Here is a 21311-nt window from a genome sequence, read left to right as displayed (position 1 = left end):
TGTTTAATCATGCCTTTCAGCACCAAATGTAATTTGATGTCAGTTTGAGTCATAGTCTCCCCGTTAAACCTGCACATACATTTATATATATATAAATATAATTTATATATCTATATATTTTTTTTTCTCAGTTTTATGAGTTCTCTTTCTAGAAATTTCCAACAATGATTTTCTTCTGTCTTCCTCTTTACACCTGCCTGTTTATTTTAGGGCCAGCATTTTATGCATACAATGATGCAGTTTTCACCCCTGAGGACTGGCATGGTATTCAGGAAATAGCAAGAAGCAGGAAAAAGGATGATCCCCTGAAAGTTGGAAGATTTGGAATTGGCTTTAATTCAGTTTATCATATAACAGGTATTGCTGATACTTACTTGTAAGTAACAATGTTGACGTGTAAAATGTTCAGTTATCTTGCATGTTCATGGAACGTGTGCCATTCTCTGTAGTGCTTTTGCATTCAGTACCTGGCTAAAGTGCCTTAGATCTTTAGAGGAGAGATCAAAGAAGGAAGATACCCAAAAGATTAGATTTTTTTTTTTTTTGTACTGTTGTTACATTGTTAGTCCCTTACACTGAAAAGAGCGTTTCTCTACGTTGTTATTTTAGTTGTGCATTGCAGGCTATATAGTAGTATATAAGAGAAGGTAGCTATGTCAGCAGAAATGTGTAAATTTATAGGAGATGGCAGGGAAACTGTACAGAACTATCATAATATGAAGTGATCCTTTTTAATTTACTTTAAAAAGGCTGCCCTGTAATAGAAATATATACACGTTTATTTCTAGATAGATGTTTTTTCCTAAAGCAAGAAGTACTTGAGTATACTGATAAGAATATACTTTCACAAACTGGTACATTAAATCTGGAAATCTGCTTTTTTTTGGTGGAATGTTTTACTACTTTTGGCCAAAAAGAGGGCAAAGGGAATGGTGCTTACAGTCTACATAGTAATTTTAATAGCACAGAATAAGAAGCAGATTTTTGCAGAAATACCATTTTTAACTTTTGACTCCCATGGTGTGAGCCTGTAAAGCACAGGATATCATCTTTTCATAATATTTTACCTTGCAGAGAATGAATAAAAGCTCTGTTAACAGATTCAGTGATTTGATAATTTTAGAAAATTTTACTTTTAAATGTGCAAGATCACTATTTGCAAGCTTTAAGATCTTTGCAGTATGAATGAAAAAATATATATAGTTGAAAAAATCATACTGTTCTTGCTCGGTATTTTCTAGAATTCAAATAGTTGTGTGGCTATTTGTATATTTAGTTGAAGAATAGGGATATGCTTGTTTCTTCCTATGTACTGTTGGCACATTATCAGATATATGTCATTGGAATTATATTAGAGTCGCTCCAGTTTTATAACACTTTTTCTTCTTGAGTTTTTAAAATTAATTTTATAAGTTTGAATCTGGAAATTATGTTATTCTAGGATTAATAACATTTACATTTGGTCTGATTTATACAGATGTCCCTAGTATTTTCAGTGGTGACCAAATTGGAATGTTGGATCCCCATCAGACTCTTTTTGGACCTCACGAATCAGGCCAGTGTTGGAATCTAAAAGAAGACAGCAAAGAAATCAATGAACTTGCAGACCAGTTTGCACCATTCGTTGGCGTTTTTGGCAGCACTAAGGAAACTTTTAAGAATGGAAACTTTCCTGGGACTTTTTTTCGTTTCCCGCTTCGCCTGCAGCCTTCCCAACTGAGCAGCAACGTTTATGACAAACAGAAGGTTTTGGAGCTCTTTGAGTCCTTCAGAGCAGATGCAGACACAGTGTTGCTCTTCTTGAAGAGCGTTCAGGATGTTTCCTTGCACGTTAGGGAGGCTGATGGAAGTGAGAGACTGATTTTCAGAGTAACTGCTAGCGAGAACAAGGCCTTGAAACACGAAAGACCCAATTCTATCAAAATTTTGGGAACTGCAATAAATCAGTACTGTAAGGGCGTTCCAAGCAACAGCATAACTTGTGTGACGTACCATGTAAATATAATTCTAGAAGATGAGAGTGTTAAAGATGCCCAGAAAACATCTTGGTTGGTATGTAACTGTGTAGGTGGCCGAGGAATGTGCACTGAACTGGACTGTCTGGCCGACGACTTGAAATTTGTTCCTACTATTGGGATAGCCATGTCTTTGTCAAGCAATGGGGAGGAAAAGGGAGCTGTCGCGGACTTTTCAGGGAGAGCATTTTGTTTTCTTCCTTTGCCTCCAGGTGAAGAAAGCAAAACAGGTCTCCCTGTTCACGTCAGTGGTTTCTTTGGACTCACGGACAACAGGAGGAGCATCAAATGGCGGGAGCTGGATCAGTGGAGAGATCCCGCAGCTTTGTGGAATGATCTTCTTGTGGTGAATATAGTGCCAAAGGCATATACCACTCTTGTATTGGAAGCTATCAAGCGAATGGAGACGGAGATGAATTCGGATTTTCCCATGTCAGCTGAAAGAATTTACAGGCTATGGCCTGATGAGAACAAAACCAGGGTACCCTGGAAACCAATCATAGTACCTCTCTTTAAAGAGCTGCTCCAGAATGCAGTTATTTACTCAGTGAGTAATCAGTGGGTACAGGTGGAACAGGTGCACTTTTCTGAAGTGGATGAGAGCTTGGAGTACACACAGTCTGTTCTCAACTACCTCCAGAATTCAGGGAAGCAAATTGCCAAGGTACCAGCAAATATCGCTAGTGCTTTGCAGCTTACTATTTCTAGTGCTAAAGCTGTGAAAAAAGTGACTCCTGCCGTGGTGCGGCAAGTGCTGAGGAAATCCGGGCACTGTGGACCTGCTGAAGAAAAGCTTCATCTCTTAGAGTTTGTGCTTTCTGATGGAGTCTACAGTGAGCTCATTGGGTTGGACCTTTTACCATTGCAGAATGGGAATTTTGTTCCCTTTTCCTCATCTGTKTCCGAACAGGATGTTGTTTACATAACCTCAGAAGATTATCCAAGGTAAGCTTAATATTTTAAGTATTGTTTTGTTAGGTCATCCTTTCCAGGTCAAATACTGCTAAAGAGCTTCAGACTACATGATGTTTCTATTGTAATATTACTGATCTAATATGTTACTTGTGTTCCTAGATATTTTAAGGGAACTGTGACTTAAGAGTTTTCTGTTTTTGTATTTAAATTTGGAGCTTGCTTAAAGCACTTAAATAAATGTATGTGTGTATTTTTTTTCCCTTGCTGTTAATACATACCTGTGAAAGAACAAATAAGATTTTGTTTTGACCTATATATAATTGCAATGGCCCTGCATTAACTGGATATATAAAAAAGAGAAAGGAAGCGGGGACAGGATGAAATTGCCACTTAGTTGTGTTAATCMCTGTCTGACTTTTGGAATTCAGGGGATTTATTGAAGTTCTGAAATATTCCATGTCTTTATACTTTCAAGTAGAGTTTTTGAGATACAGAACCCTGCTTGCTATTTTACAATTATTTTTTCTAGAATATAAATAATAAAAAATTCTGATCTTATGGTAATCTTGTATTTCTATGAAGAAAAAAATAGCTTAAAGKTGCTTTGAACAGCAGTGTAGTTGGGAAATTAATTAATTAACAACTGTGTGTTTCTAAATGTATCATTTATAAGAAAACATAGGACTTTGAAAGTTCTCTTCTGCATATATAAACAGCTACTTCGAATGGATTGCTTAATGTCCCATTAATTTCTGTGTAGCCCTACAAATGAACTGGCTACTTTACTAAAATCTCTTCTTTCTGTGCGTGTTCTTTTATTTTTTTCTTCAATCACGTGTTAGATCCCTCTTCCCTGGTCTTGAAGGAAGGCTACTTTCTGATGAGCTCAAGCCTGAGGTTCTAGCTGCCCTGAAAGAGGCTGCCARAAGCCGAGGTAATAACTCTCTTGTATTCTCTTCCTTATAGTGAAACAAACTGCTAGTAATTGGATAGACTATTTTTAATCCATGTGTAAAGCATTATTTTATTTGAAATAGTATTCACAGAAGTAGGTTGGTCATTTCAAACTCATTAAGATATGAGAGTCTGTATCGTTTCTCAATTGGAACAGGAATGACAAATTGAAAAGGTAAATTTTTCCTTAAAACAAAAAGGCAAAGGGAAGAGATGATGATTATAGATCTACAGGAAGTGAATAGGTGTTTCCATGTTTTGTTTAGTGTGGATTGCCCCTTATTTCATGATTAGAAGTAATGGCATCAGTACTTTCTTTGATTGCTTTTTTTTTTTTAATCAGATGGAACTGTTTTAGTTATTCAGACTGAGCGCACCATAGGCAATACACTTTCACAAGGTATTTTGTGAGTCTTAATTCATAGCTTATGGTTGAGTCGAAGTAGATCTATGAAAGACCTCCAATATTGCTTACAAAAATGTAGTGAACAAGAGTGTAGTGAACACACTTTTTTTTAATACTGTGAGTGTTTTGTTAATTGTCTAGAAAATCTGCCTGTTAGTGGAAACATTACCTCCCTTTTTAAATTGTCCAACCGATCGGATTTATTTTTTAGGCTGAAGATATTAGAACCAGATGTAGAATTACCATTGACCTCATTTGCTTCTCTTGATGAACTTCATTATTGTCTTTTCAGTAACTGTCTTTCTTCAGCCCATGTTCTCACTTCCTTATTTCCTTACAATGCTTCATGTCTTCTCCATCAGAAACATACTCCATGCTTCATAGTTCAACTATTGCTTATTAAAAATACAATAAAAAATAGATAATTCTAAGACAAATAACATAAATATTAAAACCATAGCAAAAATCTATTTAAAAAAAAAGGATTGAAAGAATTGGAATGATGGATTTCAGAGAGCAAACTCTGCAAATATTATGGAAGATATAAAATCACTACTGAGACTTTCATTGAATAGGAAGACCAACAAATTTGAAATTGTTATAAAGAAAAATTTTCTTCTTAAAACAGAATTGCCAAAGCCTTAACTCTCATATCATGAGAGGTAGGATGTTCTGGCTATTCCTTGCAGTAGTAGGGATATGCCTGCTTTAATTTTCTTTCTTTTAGTACTTTTTTTTTTTTTTTTTTTTTTTTTTTCTCATGTAAAGGCTATAAACTCTTGGGCTATAAAATCAGATATCACAACAGTGACTATACTTAGTCTAATGGTATCAGAGAACTGCTGTTATTCAAGTAATAATTACCGAGACTTTAGAAGAAATAGAGATCAGGATCAGGACAGCCACAGTGTGATTAGAGTGGTAAAAATTTCCGTGGCAAACGGTGATCCTCACTTGGAAGGAACACCAGTCCCTGCTGCCTTTTTCTGGCCAGGAATGCCTGTTTTTAGACTCATTAATTGGTCTCTTGCCGAGGTCTTTTTGGGCCATGTCTTAACTTCCAGGCTCGGTCTCCGCAGTGCAGCAGACGCTGCCATAGCTCCCAGGAAGGAGTTTTGGTTCCAGTTGAGGTCTAGTTTTCTGTTCTATTTCTTCTGACATTCTTTGAACTATGTTCTTCCAGGGACTTGTTCTTCATTAGTAGGTCTCATTGATTAGAACTATATAAATATTTTTATGTGTCAGTGACATGTTTAATTCTTCTAAAAATGTCTAAGGATTTTTWAAATAGATTTTGGTTACTTTATAATAACTCATTCTCCTTCCTTCTGAATTATTCTTTTTTTCCAGAATTTTACTTGGTTGTAAAGTGTAGCTGCAGAACTTAAAAAGTTATATGTTATTACAAGTATTGAATTTTCGTGTTCTTTTGGGAGAAGGTTTTGAAATCTCACCTGTCAAGAACTTTACCTAAATAATTCTGGAATTGATATCAGGTATATTGCTGATACAGTTGCAGAGATAGGAAAAAAATGAAAAACACTGTGTTGAAAATGATTTCTTTCAGAAGATGGGATTGTCGCCTTTTTTTAATTATTATTATTGTTATTGTTATTATTGCTGTTATTGTGTTCAAGAAGAACCAAATCTTTTTTTTTATAAAATTTGTACTGTATTTTTATTGCAAACAGAAATGTTAGTAGTTCTTTCTGTATATATCTGTGTATGTGTGTATATATSTGTATATGTGTAACTCAGTAGATGTTAAATGTTTTCTAAAAATGGATTTGGTTGTGTTCTAGCCCAACAACTTCTCTGGGGATTTTCAGGTACTGTTACTGACTGATAATGTGCTGGATTGGATTGAAGCTTGGTATTTGTGTGGATTGGGTGACTTGCTGTTTTCAGTACTCAGCTTTCCTGGAAGCAAAACTTGCCCAAAAGATAACAAGATAATTGTGAAAACATTTCTAAATACAATTGAGGGAAAAATGTTTATCAATGAAAAATGTTTAGCACTTAGCACTTATAGGCAAAATGATTAATGCTTCCATTAGTTGTCTCTACATGTTTTTAATCCACTCTAYATGTAGATTTCCAGGGCTTTAGCATCAATCACTGAGATATTAGAACAGTATTTTTAAAGGTCCATGCCTAACTAGTGGGCATAAGAATAATTAGCTCAGTTTTAGGTGTTTTCTCATCTTGCTAACCCACTGTTCCCAGTATTTCTCTCTGTTCATAAGGCTGCTGTCACTGTCTAACAGCAGCTAACATAATGCATAGCTCTCTGAGCATCAAGTGGAAGAAAACTAGCTTATTCCTGAAGGTTATCCTAACTGCCTATCTTCAGTGGAACAGGGACAGTAGGTGATGTTCTTAGTTGGACTTTGGCTTTGCATGAAAGAGCAGTACTATTTAAATGAAAGGAAGGAATTCAAATAGATGTGTTATTCTTCTGTTTCTGTCATTCTCTTTGGTATCAGCAGGAGGAAGTGRTATTTTTGTTTTGTGCACTCTTTTCTATCCTAGAGATACTCCTTAGTTGTTAATTTTGATCTGTCTGAACAGTAACTGAGATATGAGGGTTAACATATCTCTCAATGAAGGCTTTGAGAATAAGAGTAGAAATAAACATAGGTTCAGTCTTTGAGTTGAACACTGAATCTTGTTGGGCTGCTTTTTGCTGTGTCTAATAACTTAYGTTTCCAGTTATGAACATACAAGTACAGTACTCTGTTAATCAGTGGTATATAGAATCAACTAGAAAAATATCCTTGAATTTCTAGTTTTATTTTTAACTCTTCAGCTGTTTTGTATGCCTGAAAAGCCATCTCTCAGATTAACAAATGCAATAATGTACTAATCATTTTCAACTTGTTTTTATACTAATATGGAATGTAGTTGGTTTTCATTAACCTCTAAAAAGACAAGGGAAGATATTTGAAGTGTTGTCAAAAAGTTCTATTTTCCAGTTTACTTAAGAGTGTTTTCCACAAAAAGAAAAGACAGGGCCCTTTAAAGAGCATTTTATTGTGCAAATTTGATTTTTATGGCTTTGTCCTTTTGTTGTAATTTCAGGAAGGCCGTGCACTCAACTGCAGCTTCTGAACCCAGAAAGATTTGCCCGTTTAATTAAAGAAGTTATGAACAGTGTCTGGCCTGGCAGAGACATGGTGGTACAGTGGTGTCCAGGTTTAGAAGACCAAAGTCACCCATCGGTTTGCTGGCTTAAGATGGTCTGGAAGAACTTATACATACATTTTGCTGATGACTTAAGCCTGTTTGATGACATGCCACTTATTCCCAAGACACTGCTGGAAGAAAACCAGACATCAGTGGAACTGATTAGACTTAGGAATCCATCACCTATCATTCTGGATGATGAATCTGAGACTCAGCTCCCAGAATATATAGCTGATATTATTCAGAAAGTTGGTGGAGTTGTGCTTAAAAAGCTAGATATTTCTATACAACATCCACTTATAAAAAAATACATACATCCACCRTTGCCAAGTGCTGTTCTACAAATAATGGAAAAAATGTCCTTACAGAAGCTRTGCAATCAGGTTGCATCATTCCCAGCAACACATAAAGATGCTCTTAGAGGATTCTTAGCTAGTTTAGCTGATGCAAGTGAAAAAGAGAGAAGAATTATTCAGGAATTGCAGGTATTCAGAAAAATTGAAAAATCATCTGATGAAAGCGTCCCTGTTTTTACTGGGCTGAAAGGCTGTAGGGTATTACATCACACTGCCAAGATCCCTCCTGGTCTAAGATTTTCTATTCCAATAATTGACAGCAGTGATGAAGCCACCATCCGCTTATCCACCTTGCTGAAAATAGAACAGCTGAAAAGCACAGACTGCTTGAAGTTTATTATACAAGACATCAAAAGTGATTTTTATTCGTATGATGAAACAGCACAGATAATGCAGTGGGTTCTTGAAAATCTGACTTTTCTGAAAAATGAGAATGTAGATGTCATAGACTGGYTGACATCCCTGAAGTTTATTAAGATTTCCCAGGAGAAGATGATGTCAGCAAATGAGCTCTTTGATCCTGAGGTAGAACTACTGCAAAACTTGTTTTATGCTGAGGAAGAAATTTGTTTCCCACCTACTATTTTTACGGCTTCGTCAGATATTCTTCATTCTCTAAGACAAATTGGCTTAAAAAGTGAAGCTGATCTTGATGAAAATGATATTTTGAGAGTGGCAAATAAAATTGAAAGTTTGCATGCTAATTCAAATAACAATCACGATTTATTATTGAGAAAAGCCAGAACTCTCTTGATGATTTTGAACAAAAACCACACGCTGCTTCACTCAGTGGAAACAAAAACTGCACTGAAAAAAATAAAGTGGATTCCTGCATGTAAGGAAAGACCTCCAAATTATCCAGGATCCTTAGTATGGAAAGGAGATCAGTGTAATCTGTGTTGCCCCCCAGAAATGTGTGATGCATCTCATGCAATTTTAGTTGGTTCCTCTGTTCCCCTTGTGGAAAATGTGCATTTGAATATAGAAAAAGCACTTGGCATCCCCTCCAAACCTAGTATAAAAGCAGTTTTAAAGCACTTCAAGGTGGTGGTTGATTGGCACAGTTCTAAAACCTTCAGTGATGAGGACTATTACCAGTTTCAGCATATCTTACTTGAAATTTATGGATTTATGCATGATCACTTAGAAGAAGGTAAAGAAGCTTTTAAAGCCTTGAAATTTCCCTGGGTTTGGACTGGTAARACATTTTGTTCCCTCACACAAGCAGTAATAAAATCAGTACCTGATCTTGACCTCCAGCCTTATCTACATTATGTGCCAAAAACTATGGCTAAATTTCACCAGTTGTTCAAATGTTGTGGTTCAATTGAGCAGTTAACACCAGACCACGTTTCTATGGTCATTCAGAAGATATACCTGAAAAGTGAGCAGTCTCTCTCAGAAGAAGAGAGTAAGCAAAATCTTCACATCATGTTGAGTATTATAAGGTGGCTTTACAGCAATCAAATCCCTGCAAGTTTGCATATGCCTATGCCTTTATACAGTGGAAAAATTCCTTACAAACTTGCAATGAGGCCAATTCATGAGTGCTGTTACTGCGATATCAAAGTTGATGATTTGAATGATTTGCTTGAAGATTCCGTTGAACCAATAATTTTGGTGCATGAAGACATTCCAATGAAAACAGCAGAGTGGTTAAATGTCCCATGCCTTAGTACAAGATTAATTAATCCGGAAAATATGGGCTTTGAGCAATCTGGACAAAGAGAACCTCTGACTGTAAGAATTAAAAATATTTTGGAAGAATACCCTTCCATTTCAGATATCTTCAAGGAGCTGCTTCAAAATGCTGATGATGCCAATGCAAGTGAATGTAATTTCATGATTGACCTGAGACGAAATATGGACATAAGAGAGAATCTTTTGGATCCAGGAATGGCAGCGTGTCATGGTCCAGCTCTGTGGTCGTTCAATAATTCTGAGTTTTCTGACTCTGATTTTCTAAATATAACTCGATTAGGAGAGTCTTTAAAAAGGAGTGAGGTTGACAAAGTAGGGAAATTTGGACTGGGATTTAATTCTGTTTATCATATCACTGATATTCCTATTATTTTGAGTCGAGAGTTCATGATTATGTTTGATCCAAATGTTAACCATATCAGCAAGCATATTAGAGATAAATCTAACCCAGGCATCAAAATTAACTGGAGCAAACAACAGAAGCGACTGCGGAAGTTTCCCAATCAGTTTAAGCCATTTATTGGAGTTTTTGGTTGCCAGTTGCCGTTGGCTGTAGAATCTCCTTATAGCTACAACGGGACCCTCTTCAGACTCTCCTTCAGAACTCAACAGGAAGCTAAAGTGAGTGAAGTCAGCAGCACATCCTACAACACAGCAGACATTTACTCTCTTGTGGATGAATTCAGCCTTTGTGGCCATAGGCTGATCATATTTGCTCAGAGTGTAAATACAATGGTTCTGAAATACTTGAAAATTGAGGAAGATGATCCTGGGATGGCCCAAGATGTTGTCACTATTAGAAAAAAGCAGTGCTCTTCCAAAGCGTTGACTGCACCCAATGTCAGTGTCCTAAAGGAAGCAGCTAAACTAATGAAGGTCTGCAGCAGCAGCAGCAATAAAAAGCACCCCAGTGAAACACCCAAGTCCTCATGTATTTTACAGATAGTAGTAGAAGAATTTCATCACGTATTTAGACGGATTGCTGATCTACAGTCTCCACTTTTCAGAGGTCCAGAGGATGATCCGGCTTCTTTCTTCGAAATGGCGAAATCTGGACCGATCAAACGATCAGCAGATGAACTGCCACAAAAATCAGTAGATTCCACGACCTGGCTTCTCTGTTCTTGCATGGATACAGGGGAGGCTTTAAAGTTTTCTTTGCATGAGAGTGGACGAAGGCTGGGTCTCGTTCCATGTGGTGGAGTAGGAGTGCTGCTCTCTGAAACTCAGGATCAAAAGTGGCTTGTGAAACCTAATTGCAACACCATAGGGGAAGTGTTCTGCTATTTACCTCTGCGAATAAAAACAGGTTTGCCTCTGCATATAAACGGCTGCTTTGCAGTTACTTCAAATCGGAAAGAGATCTGGAAAACAGACACAAAAGGAAGGTGGAACACAGTGTTCATGAGGCATGTCATTGTGAAAGCCTACCTGGAAGCGCTTTGTGTCTTACGTGACATGGCCATCAATGGTGAGCTGGTCGACTACAGCTATTTTGCAGTGTGGCCTGACCCTGATTCAGTTCATGATGATTTTTCTGTTATTTGTCAAGGGTTTTACGAAGATATAGCTCATATGAAAAGCAAAGAAGGCATCAAAGTATTTTCTGATGGGTTCTCTTGGGTTTCCATGAAGAATGTAAGGTTTTTGGATGACTCAATACTAAAACGGCCAGACATTGGACCATCAGCCTTTAAGATCTTTCTGAAGTACCTTAAAAAAACTGGTTCCAGAAACCTGTGTGCTGTAGATCTCCCTTCCTGGGTAAAGATAGGATTTGAAGAAGCAGGATGCAAGCACATAYTATTGGAGAACACATTTTCTGAGAAACAGTTCTTTTCTGAGGTATTTTTCCCTAATGTTCAGGAGATCGACGCAGAGCTGCGTGATCCTTTGATGCGCTATGTCCTCAATGAAAAAGTTGAGGAGTTTTCGGGAATTCTTCGCGTTACCCCTTGTATTCCTTGTTCTTTGAATGGACATCCGTTGGTTACACCCTCAAGATTGATCCACCCTGAAGGAAGAGTTGCAAAGTTATATGATGCAGAAGATGGAAGATTTCCTTACGGCACTACTCAGGACTATCTGAACCCCGTTATTTTGGTTAAACTTGTTCAGTTAGGCATGGCTAAAGATGATATTTTATGGGAAGATCTGGTAGAACGTGCAGAGTCAGTAGCAGAAATTAATAAGATTGACCATGCTGCAGCTTGCCTCAGAAGCAGTATTATACTGAGTCTTATTGATGAAAAACTGAAGTGTAGGGATCCTAGAGCTAAAGAATTCGCTGAAAAATGTCAAACTATCCCTTTCCTTCCCTTCCTTAGCAAACCAGCAGGCTTCTCCTTGCACTGGAAGGGCAGCGATTTTCAGCCTGAAACCATGTTTTCAGCTACTGATCTTTTTACTGCTGATCATCAAGATACAGTTTGTCTAATAGAACCAATTCTTAATGAAAACTCCTCTTCCTTTAAAGGCTGCGGTGCTTTGTCATTAGCTGTCAAAGAGTTTTTGGGGTTGCTTAAGAAACCGGACGTTAATTTGGTCATAAATCAGCTGGAAGAAGTTGCTAAGACATTTGATGGAATTACATTATATCAGGAAAATATCACTAATGCATGTTACAAAAATCTGCATGAAGCGATGTTAGAAAATGAATCAGCAAAAGCTGTGATAATTGAACAACTGAAAAGCTGTAGTTTTATTCTCGTTGAGAATGTGTATGTTGATCCAGCAAAAGTGTCTTTCCATTTGAATTTTGAAGCAGCACCTTATCTCTATCAGTTGCCTAATAAGTATAAAAATAGTTTTCGTGAACTGTTTGAAAGTGTGGGTGTGAGACAGGCCTTCACAGTTGAAGATTTTGCCCTCGTCTTGGAATTGGTAAATCAGGAAAGAGGAACCAAACAACTGACAGAAGAGAATTTTCAGCTTTGCAGGAGAATCATCAGTGAAGGAATATGGAGCCTCATTAGAGAGAAGAAGCAGGAATTTTGTGAGAAAAAGTATGGTGAGATATTGTTGCCTGATACTCGTCTTGCACTTCTGCCTGCAAATTCCTTGTGTTACAACGACTGTCCATGGATTAAAGTTAAAGACACAACTGTTAAGTATTGCCATGCTGATATTCCAAGGGAAGTTGCAGTTAAGCTTGGAGCGATACCAAAGCGACATAAAGCTCTAGAAAGATACGCATCTAATATCTGTTTTACTACCCTTGGCACAGAATTTGGCCAGAAAGAAAAACTGACGAGCAGAATTAAGAGCATCCTTAATGCCTACCCATCAGAAAAGGAGATGCTGAAAGAGCTCCTTCAGAATGCAGATGATGCAAAAGCCACAGAAATCTGTTTTGTGTTTGATCCCAGGCAGCACCCGGCTGACAGGATATTTGATGAGAAATGGGGGCCGCTTCAAGGACCAGCGTTGTGTGTTTACAACAATCAGCCTTTCACAGAAGACGATATTAGAGGAATCCAGAACCTTGGAAAAGGTACAAAAGTAGGAAATCCCTGTAAAACTGGACAGTACGGGATAGGTTTCAATTCTGTTTATCATATTACTGATTGCCCTTCTTTCCTCTCCGGCAACGATATTCTTTGTATTTTTGATCCTCATGCTAGATATGCACCAGGCTCAACATCGACTAGTCCTGGGCGCATGTTTAGAGATTTGGATGCAGATTTCAGAACACAGTTCTCAGATGTGCTGGACCTCTATTTAGGAAATCACTTTAAGCTGGATAACTGTACCATGTTCCGGTTTCCTCTTCGAAATGCAGAAATGGCCAAAGTATCAGAAATTTCCTCCGTTCCATGTTCAGATAGAATGGTCCAAAATCTCTTAGATAAGCTGCGTACGGATGGGGCAGAACTTCTAATGTTTCTGAACCATATGGAAAAAATTTCTATTTGTGAGATAGAAAAAACAACAGGAGTACTCAACGTCTTATATTCTGTGCAAGGCAAAATCACYGATGGAGACAGACTGAAAAGAAAGCAATTCCACGCGTCGGTAATTGATAGTGTTACTAAAAAAAGGCAGCTAAGTGAAATACCTGTGCAGCAGATCACTTACACGATGGATACTGAGGACTCGGAAGGGAATCTTACAACTTGGTTAATTTGTAACAGGTCAGGCTTTTCCGCCATGGAAAAGGTGTCCAAGAGTGTTGTATCGGCCCACAAGAACGAGGACATTACTCTTTTCCCACGTGGGGGAGTAGCGGCTTGCATTACTCATAATTACAAAAAACCCCACAGGGCGTTCTGTTTCTTGCCTTTGTCCTTAGAAACTGGGTTACCTTTTCACGTGAATGGCCACTTTGCTCTGGATTCTGCCAGAAGAAATCTGTGGCGTGATGATAACGGCGTTGGAGTAAGAAGTGACTGGAATAACTGCCTAATGACAGCGTTGATAGCCCCGGCCTATGTTGAGCTGCTAATTCAGCTGAAAAAACGGTATTTTCCAGGCACCGACCCTACAGTATCAGTATTGCAAAACACACCTATTCATGTTGTGAAAGACACGTTAAAAAAATTTTTGTCCTTTTTCCCTGTTAACCGGCTTGACATTCAGCCGGATTGGTATTGTTTAGTGAAAGCAGTTTACAGTTGCATTTATGAGGATCTGAAGCGTCTTTTGCCTGTTATGCGAGCTCCAAACATTGATGGTTCCGATTTGCATTCGGCTGTGATCATCACCTGGGTTAACATGTCTACTGCCAACAAAGGGAGACCGTTTTTTGACAATTTACTGCAAGATGAATTGCAGCATCTCAAGAACACAGAGTACAACATCACAACGCGCAAGACRGTGGCTGAAAATGTTTACAGGCTCAAACATTTACTTCTAGAAATYGGATTTAATTTGGTGTATAACTGTGATGAAACTGCAAACCTTTACCACTGTCTGATAGATGCAGACATTCCTGTTACCTACGTGACGCCTGCTGACGTCCGAATCTTTTTGATGACATTTTCTTTTCCAGACTCCACTTGTCAYATCGGGAAGTTACCTTGTCGTCTTCAGCAGACAAATCTGAAACTTTTCCACAGTCTGAAGCTTCTGGTTGACTATTGTTTTAAGGATGCAGAAGAAAATGAAATCCAGGTTGAGGGCTTGCCACTCCTCATTACCCTGGACAATGTTTTGCAAATTTTTGATTCCAAGCGACCAAAGTTCTTAACAACATATCATGAACTGATTCCGTCTCGCAAGGATCTCTTTATGAACACATTGTATTTGAGATACAACACTATTTTACTTAGCAGTGAGGTGGCAAAAGTCTTTGATATCACAAGTTTTGCTGACTTGTTGTCATCTGTGTTGCCTAGAGAGTATAAAACCAAAAACTGTATGAAATGGAAAGAAAACTTTGCAAGTGAATCTTGGCTTAAAAACGCCTGGCATTTTATTAGTGAGTCTATAAATGTTAAGGAAGACCAAGAAGATATGCAAGCAAAATTTGATGGTGTTGTTGAAACTTTGAAGGACTGGACTTTGCTTCCAGGTGTAAAGTTTACTGTCTCAGCTAATCATCTTGTGGTGCCAGAGTGTGATGTTTTGTTGCCCCTCAGCATTATGCATATAGCTGTTTTCCCAAATGCTCAGAGTGATAAAGTCTTCCATGCTTTAATGAAAACAGGTTGTATTCAGCTGGCTTTGAACAAAATTTGCTCCAAGGACAGTGCTTTAGTGCCTTTGCTGTCGGGTTGTACAGCAAATATAGATAATCCTTCAAGCATTCTGAAAGCCATACAATACATGGTACAGACATCAACTTTTAAGACGGAAAAATTAGCAGAAAGTGACTTTGAAGCTCTTTTAATGTACTTCAATTGCAATTTAAGTCATTTGACGTCTCAGGATGACATTAAAATTTTAAAGTCTCTTCCATGCTATAAATCCATTAGCGGCCGATACATCAGCATTTCAAAATATGGGACCTGTTACGTGCTCACAAAAAGCATCCCATCGATAGAAGTCGATAGATGGACACAATCTACTTCATCAGCTTTTCTTGAAGAAAAAATTCACCTGAAAGACTTGTACACAGTGCTTGGCTGCGTCTCTGTGGATGATCTTGAGGTGTATTTGAAACATCTTCTGCCAAAAATTGAAGGTCTGTCTTACGATGCCAAATTAGAACACTTGATCTACCTAAAGAATAGGCTAACTGGCATTGAGGAAACTTCAGAAGTGAAGGAACAGCTGTTTGAAAAGCTAGAAAGCATTTTGATCATTCATGATTCAGGCAATAGATTAAAACCTGCAAAATATTTTTATGACAGAACTGTAAGGGTCTTTGAAGTTATGCTTCCTGAAAAATTCTTCATACCTCAAGAATTTTTTAAGAAACTGGAACAACTTACAAAACCAAAGAATCAAGCTGCGTTCCTTACATCGTGGGTAACTTTCCTACGGCATATCGGACTGAAATTCATTATTTCACAGCAGCAGTTACTGCAGTTTGCTAAGGAGATCAGCATGCGAGCTAATACAGAAAACTGGTCAAAGGAAACTCTCCAGAATACTGTTGATGTCCTCCTCCATCACATCTTTCAAGAAAGAACTGATCTCTTGTCGGGAAACTTTCTGAAAGAGTTGTCACTGATTCCTTTCCTGTGCCCTGAGCGAGCCCCTGCGGAGTTTGTTAGATTTCATCCTCAGTATCAAGAAGTTAATGGGACGCTTCCTCTTATACGATTCAATGGTGCCCAGGTAAATCCTAAGTTCAAGCAGACTGATGTGTTACAGTTACTGTGGACTTCATGTCCCATTCTTCCCGAGAAAGCAACGCCCTTGAGCATCAAAGAACAAGAAGGAAGCAGCCTGGGTTCACAGGAACAGCTCGAGCAGGTTTTGACTATGCTGAATGTTAATTTGGATCCTCCCTTGGACAAAGTTATCAATAACTGCAGGAACATATGCAACATAACAACTTTGGATGAGGAGATGGTGAAAACGAGGGCCAAGGTCCTGAGAAGCATTTATGAATTTCTCAGTACAGAGAAAAGGGAATTCCGCTTTCAGCTTCGAGGAGTTTCTTTTGTAATGGTGGAAGAAGGCTGGAAGCTCCTGAAGCCTGAAGAGGTAGTAATAAACCTGGAATACGAATCTGATTTTAAGCCTTACCTTTACAAACTTCCTTTAGAGCTTGGCACTTTCCATCAGTTATTTAAACATTTGGGTACCGAAGATGTCATTTCGACAAAGCAGTACGTTGAAGTTCTCGGTCGCATATTCAAGAATTCAGAAGGGAAGCAGCTGGATCCCAATGAGATGCGCACAGTTAAACGAGTAGTTTCTGGCCTTTTCAAAAGTCTGCAAAATGATTCTGTCAAAGTTAGAAATGACCTTGAGAACATGAAGGAGTTTGCCCTTTACCTCCCCAGTCAAGATGGTAGGTTGGTAAAGTCGAGTATCTTAGTTTTTGATGATGCACCTCACTACAAAAGTAGAATACAGGGTAACATTGGTGTGCAAATGCTTGTTGATCTTAGCCAGTGTTACTTGGGCAAAGACCATGGCTTTCACACTAAACTGATCATGTTATTTCCTCAGAAATTGAGACCTCGCTTACTTAGCAGTATTCTGGAAGAACAGCTGGATGAAGAGTGTCCAAAAATTTGTCARTTTGGGGCATTATGTTCTCTGCAGGGAAGATTACAGTTACTGTTATCTTCAGAACAGTTCATCACAGGCCTTATTAGGATTATGAAGCATGAAAATGACAATGCTTTTTTAGCTAACGAAGAAAAAGCAATAAGACTTTGCAAAGCTTTGCGGGAAGGTCTGAAAGTTTCCTGTTTTGAGAAGTTGCAAACGACACTGAGAGTTAAAGGTTTTGCTCCTATTCCCCACAGTAAAAGCGAAACATTTGCCTTCCTAAAGAGATACGGAAATGCAGTGATACTGCTGTACATACAGCACTCTGACAGCAAAGATATCAATTTCCTGTTAGCATTAGCAATGACCTTGAAATCGGCTACTGACAATTTGATTTCTGATACCTCGTATCTAATTGCCATGCTGGGTTGTAACGATATCTACCGGCTTAGCGAGAAGCTTGACAGTTTAGGAGTCAAGTATGACTCTTCAGAGCCATCAAAGCTCGAACTACCAACGCCTGGCACTCCTATCCCAGCTGAAATTCACTATACGCTCCTCATGGATCCGATGAACGTGTTTTATCCCGGTGAGTATGTTGGTTACCTTGTTGACGCCGAAGGCGGTGATATATATGGATCCTATCAACCAACTTACACATACGCGATCATTGTACAAGAAGTAGAAAGAGAAGATGATGAAAGTCACAGTTTTTTAGGTAAGATTTATCAGATTGATATCGGATATAGCGAGTATAAAATAGTGAGCTCTCTTGATTTGTACAAGTTTTCGAGGCCTGAAGAAAGTGCTCAGAGTAGGGACAGCACACCTTCCACCCCGACCAGTCCTACAGAATTCCCCATGCACGGACTGAGGACGATTCCACCTCTCTTCACCGGCAAGGAGAGCCACAAGACAACGTCCTCCAAGCATCACTCTCCAAAAAAGATAAAGCCAAACTCCTTGCCAGAAATATTAAGAGAAGTGACATCTGTGATTGAACAGGCTTGGAAGCTTCCGGAATCCGAAAGAAAAAAGATCATCAGAAGGCTGTACCTTAAATGGCATCCCGATAAAAACGCGGAGAACCTTGAGATAGCTAATGAAGTTTTCAAGCATTTGCAGAATGAGATCAACAGGCTAGAGAAACAGGCCTTTATAGATCAAAATATGGACAGAACGTCAAGAAGAACGTTCTCCTCCTCCGCTTCCCGGTTCCAGTCAGACAAATTCTCCTTTAAGCGCTTTTATACTTCCTGGAACCAGGAAGCCACGAGCCACAAGTCAGAGAGGCAGCAGTTTAAGGAGAAGGGTCCCGCYCCGGCGGGGCCCTCGTACTCGCAGCGCTTCTTCGTGCCGCCCACGTTCCGCTCCGTGGGCAACCCGGTGGAGGCCCGGCGCTGGCTCCGGCAGGCCCGGGCCAACTTCTCCGCCGCCAGGAACGACCTGCACAAGAACGCCAACGAGTGGGTGTGCTTCAAGTGCTACCTGGCCACCAAGCTCGCCTTGGTGGCCGCCGACTACGCCGTGAGGGGCAAGTCTGATAAGGATGTGAAGCCCGTAGCTCTGGCGCAGAAGATTGAGGAATACAGCCAGCAGCTGGAAGGGCTGATGAATGATGTCCAGACGCTGGAAGCGTACGGGGTGGATAGCTTAAAAACTAGGTATCCTGACCTGCTGCCTTTCCCACAGATTCCCAACGATCGGTTTACTTCGGAAGTTGCTATGAGGGTGATGGAATGTACCGCTTGTATCATAATAAAACTTGAAAACTTTATACAACAGAAAGTGTAAGAGAGCTGGAGAGGTTAGAAAATGGCCTTCTCGAGAGCTTAGATATTTAATGTGATGAGATACAAATGTAGCTGTAAGATTATTGGACAAGGTTAAGTTACACATGTAAGATTATTGGACAAGTTTAAGTTACACATAACCGAGCAGTTTAGAAATACAGTGCACGTATGTGGATGGTATTGAAGTACTTAGAACTGAAGAGAATTTAAATTTTTTAAACTGAGCCTGCTGTATAAGCAAACTGTAAAACATGATTTTTTTTTTTTTAATTTGTAAGGAAACTGAGCTGCAGAAATTAGCTGTATGTACAATATTGTGGTGAATTGGCACATTATTGAACTGCACTTTATGTAACCAAAGCTTAGCTTTCTGTTAGATGAAACCTCTAATTAAAACTCCATGTTAGATTTTATTTTGTTTAATACTATGTTTCCAGAAAGGCCGTGTCGTTTCTCAATGTACTAATCTTAAGACTGGATATAATATGAGATAGGAAGTGGGATGGAAATGAAAATAACTCTGGAGAAGTCTGGCTCCAAAGCACTGCTGTGTTCTTTGTGTTCTGTGGACATTCATGTCACTCATATTAGTACTCTTATCAGCTGGATCTGATTATGAATTTGCTGCAGTATCACATTGTGAACACTCAGAGGATAATTCAGTACCTGGGAGAATTGGTACAGCATTTTGATCTTAAATAATGATACTTGATTTAACATGCAACTTCATGTCATGCATTGAATGCRTTCACTTTATTATAAAGTAATTAGCTATTTAATTTACTTTTTTTTTCCAGAGCCTGTCATCTTTTGTTTAATGAAAAAATGCATGTGGATGATGTAAAACCAGTGACCGTTACAACAGTGTTTTCTGATTTTTTTTTCTAATTTCTTTTTGAAAACCACAGATTCGAACTCAGTTTTCAAATGTTTAAATGCTTGAGTGTTTTTTTTCTTTTCTTTTTTTCTGTGTGTGTGCCTTCGTGTGTGTACACACGCACATATATATGTGTGTGTATATATATATATATGGGTTATTTTTTTTCCCACAGATGAACATTGGTAGTAGAAAATTCAGTGGACAGTGGACACTCTTTTTGTTACATGCCACAAGGTGCTGCAATGTGTTGCTTTTCTTATTTTGTTGTTCACTACAGCCCTAGACAAGTCTGACTTTTGTTTTGCACCCTCTCCTTTATAATTTGTAATASTTTTGATAATGTCACGTGAAATATTCAACATTAGCTATTGGTACAAAGACAAGGAGGGAGAATCTTGTTAAACAGTTTTTCTTTGCTGAATCAGCCACGTCTTACATAAATGTTCGTCATTTACCAGTGACTTGGTATAATTGCTTACCTGATAGCACAGTGAAACCGTAATTTAACTTATAGAATGTAAAGGAAAATAAACAGCATGGAGCTCCTAGGGTTGATATGGCTGTCAGTGTTGTAATCCAAAAGAGGAAAAAAAAAMCAACAAAGGCTTTTGCTTTTAAATGCAAATTTAAAAAAGAAAAAAGGGCTTGTTCTCATCAGAAAAATCTTACTTGCAAGGAATTATTGGCAATGGGAAGAAATTTGCTGTTAGTAAAACTGTACAGCTTCTGATTGTGAAGCCACGTGCTTATTTCTGCTATAATTTAAGTGCCATAATTTTAATAAAGAAAAATGCAAACATATACTTTGGTCTGATGTGTCTTGGTTTTATAAATTAGACTGAATTTACCTATTATCCCAAGCTTTCTTTTACATCAGTTACTATATAGTCTGTTTTCAATCCATTCTAAAAAATTGTATGAAAATGAAAACTAAAAGTATATGCATTTTTTCTTGTCAAGACAAATGTTTGCAATTTTCTAAAAATACTTCTTTTTTTAATTATTATYAATGATATGAAATAACAGTTTGTTCCCTGGATTTTTTAGACAGGTTGCTTTGTTGCACCTACTACTTATGTGTATTAATTAAATCAGATGAACAGTATTCTGGCACAGTTTTAAATACTAACAATGGGAAACGGTTAAAYTTGTCTGCATTTCTTTCAGTTTAAATATCTAAAATATCAGGTGTAGGATAATGTGAAGGTAAATAACAGAAGAACAGCAGGAGAATATTCAGTTTTTTAGGTGAGTTTTGGGGAGAGGAAGGCTATAAGTATATAATTATGTGTCTTGTAAACACTTATGTTGCCTTACCAAAATTATTATGCCTCATAAAACTAGCTGCACAGAATTAAGTCGTTTTGTTAATTATGCTGTGTATGTTGTGAAATGCTGATGYAGTGAGAAAGCATATGGTCCCAGTCTGTAATAATATGAATTAAAGTTAAATATTGAGCCAAGATGAGCAAGAAAAAATAGAATGATAAAATG

At 38.2% G+C, this 21311-nt stretch overlaps 1 protein-coding gene across 1 annotated transcript in view; it reads left to right on the top strand.

Annotated features, from left to right (window-relative positions):
* SACS (sacsin molecular chaperone) overlaps positions 1-19690 on the top strand; it is a 34908-nt gene extending 15218 nt beyond the window's left edge. The window contains exons 6-9 of the mRNA XM_026049794.1: positions 211-357; positions 1478-2960; positions 3773-3864; positions 7372-19690. Of these exons, the coding sequence (XP_025905579.1) occupies positions 211-357; positions 1478-2960; positions 3773-3864; positions 7372-18938 (13289 nt within the window). The 3' untranslated portion in view covers positions 18939-19690. The remainder of the gene's footprint in view (positions 1-210; positions 358-1477; positions 2961-3772; positions 3865-7371) is intronic.
* The last annotated feature ends 1621 nt before the right edge of the window (positions 19691-21311 follow it).

The sequence above is a fragment of the Nothoprocta perdicaria genome, unplaced genomic scaffold, assembly GCF_003342845.1.
Source record: "Nothoprocta perdicaria isolate Ctin4 unplaced genomic scaffold, notPer1 scaffold_62, whole genome shotgun sequence".
Taxonomy (NCBI): domain Eukaryota; kingdom Metazoa; phylum Chordata; class Aves; order Tinamiformes; family Tinamidae; genus Nothoprocta; species Nothoprocta perdicaria.
This window is presented reverse-complemented; position numbering and strand designations above follow the sequence as displayed.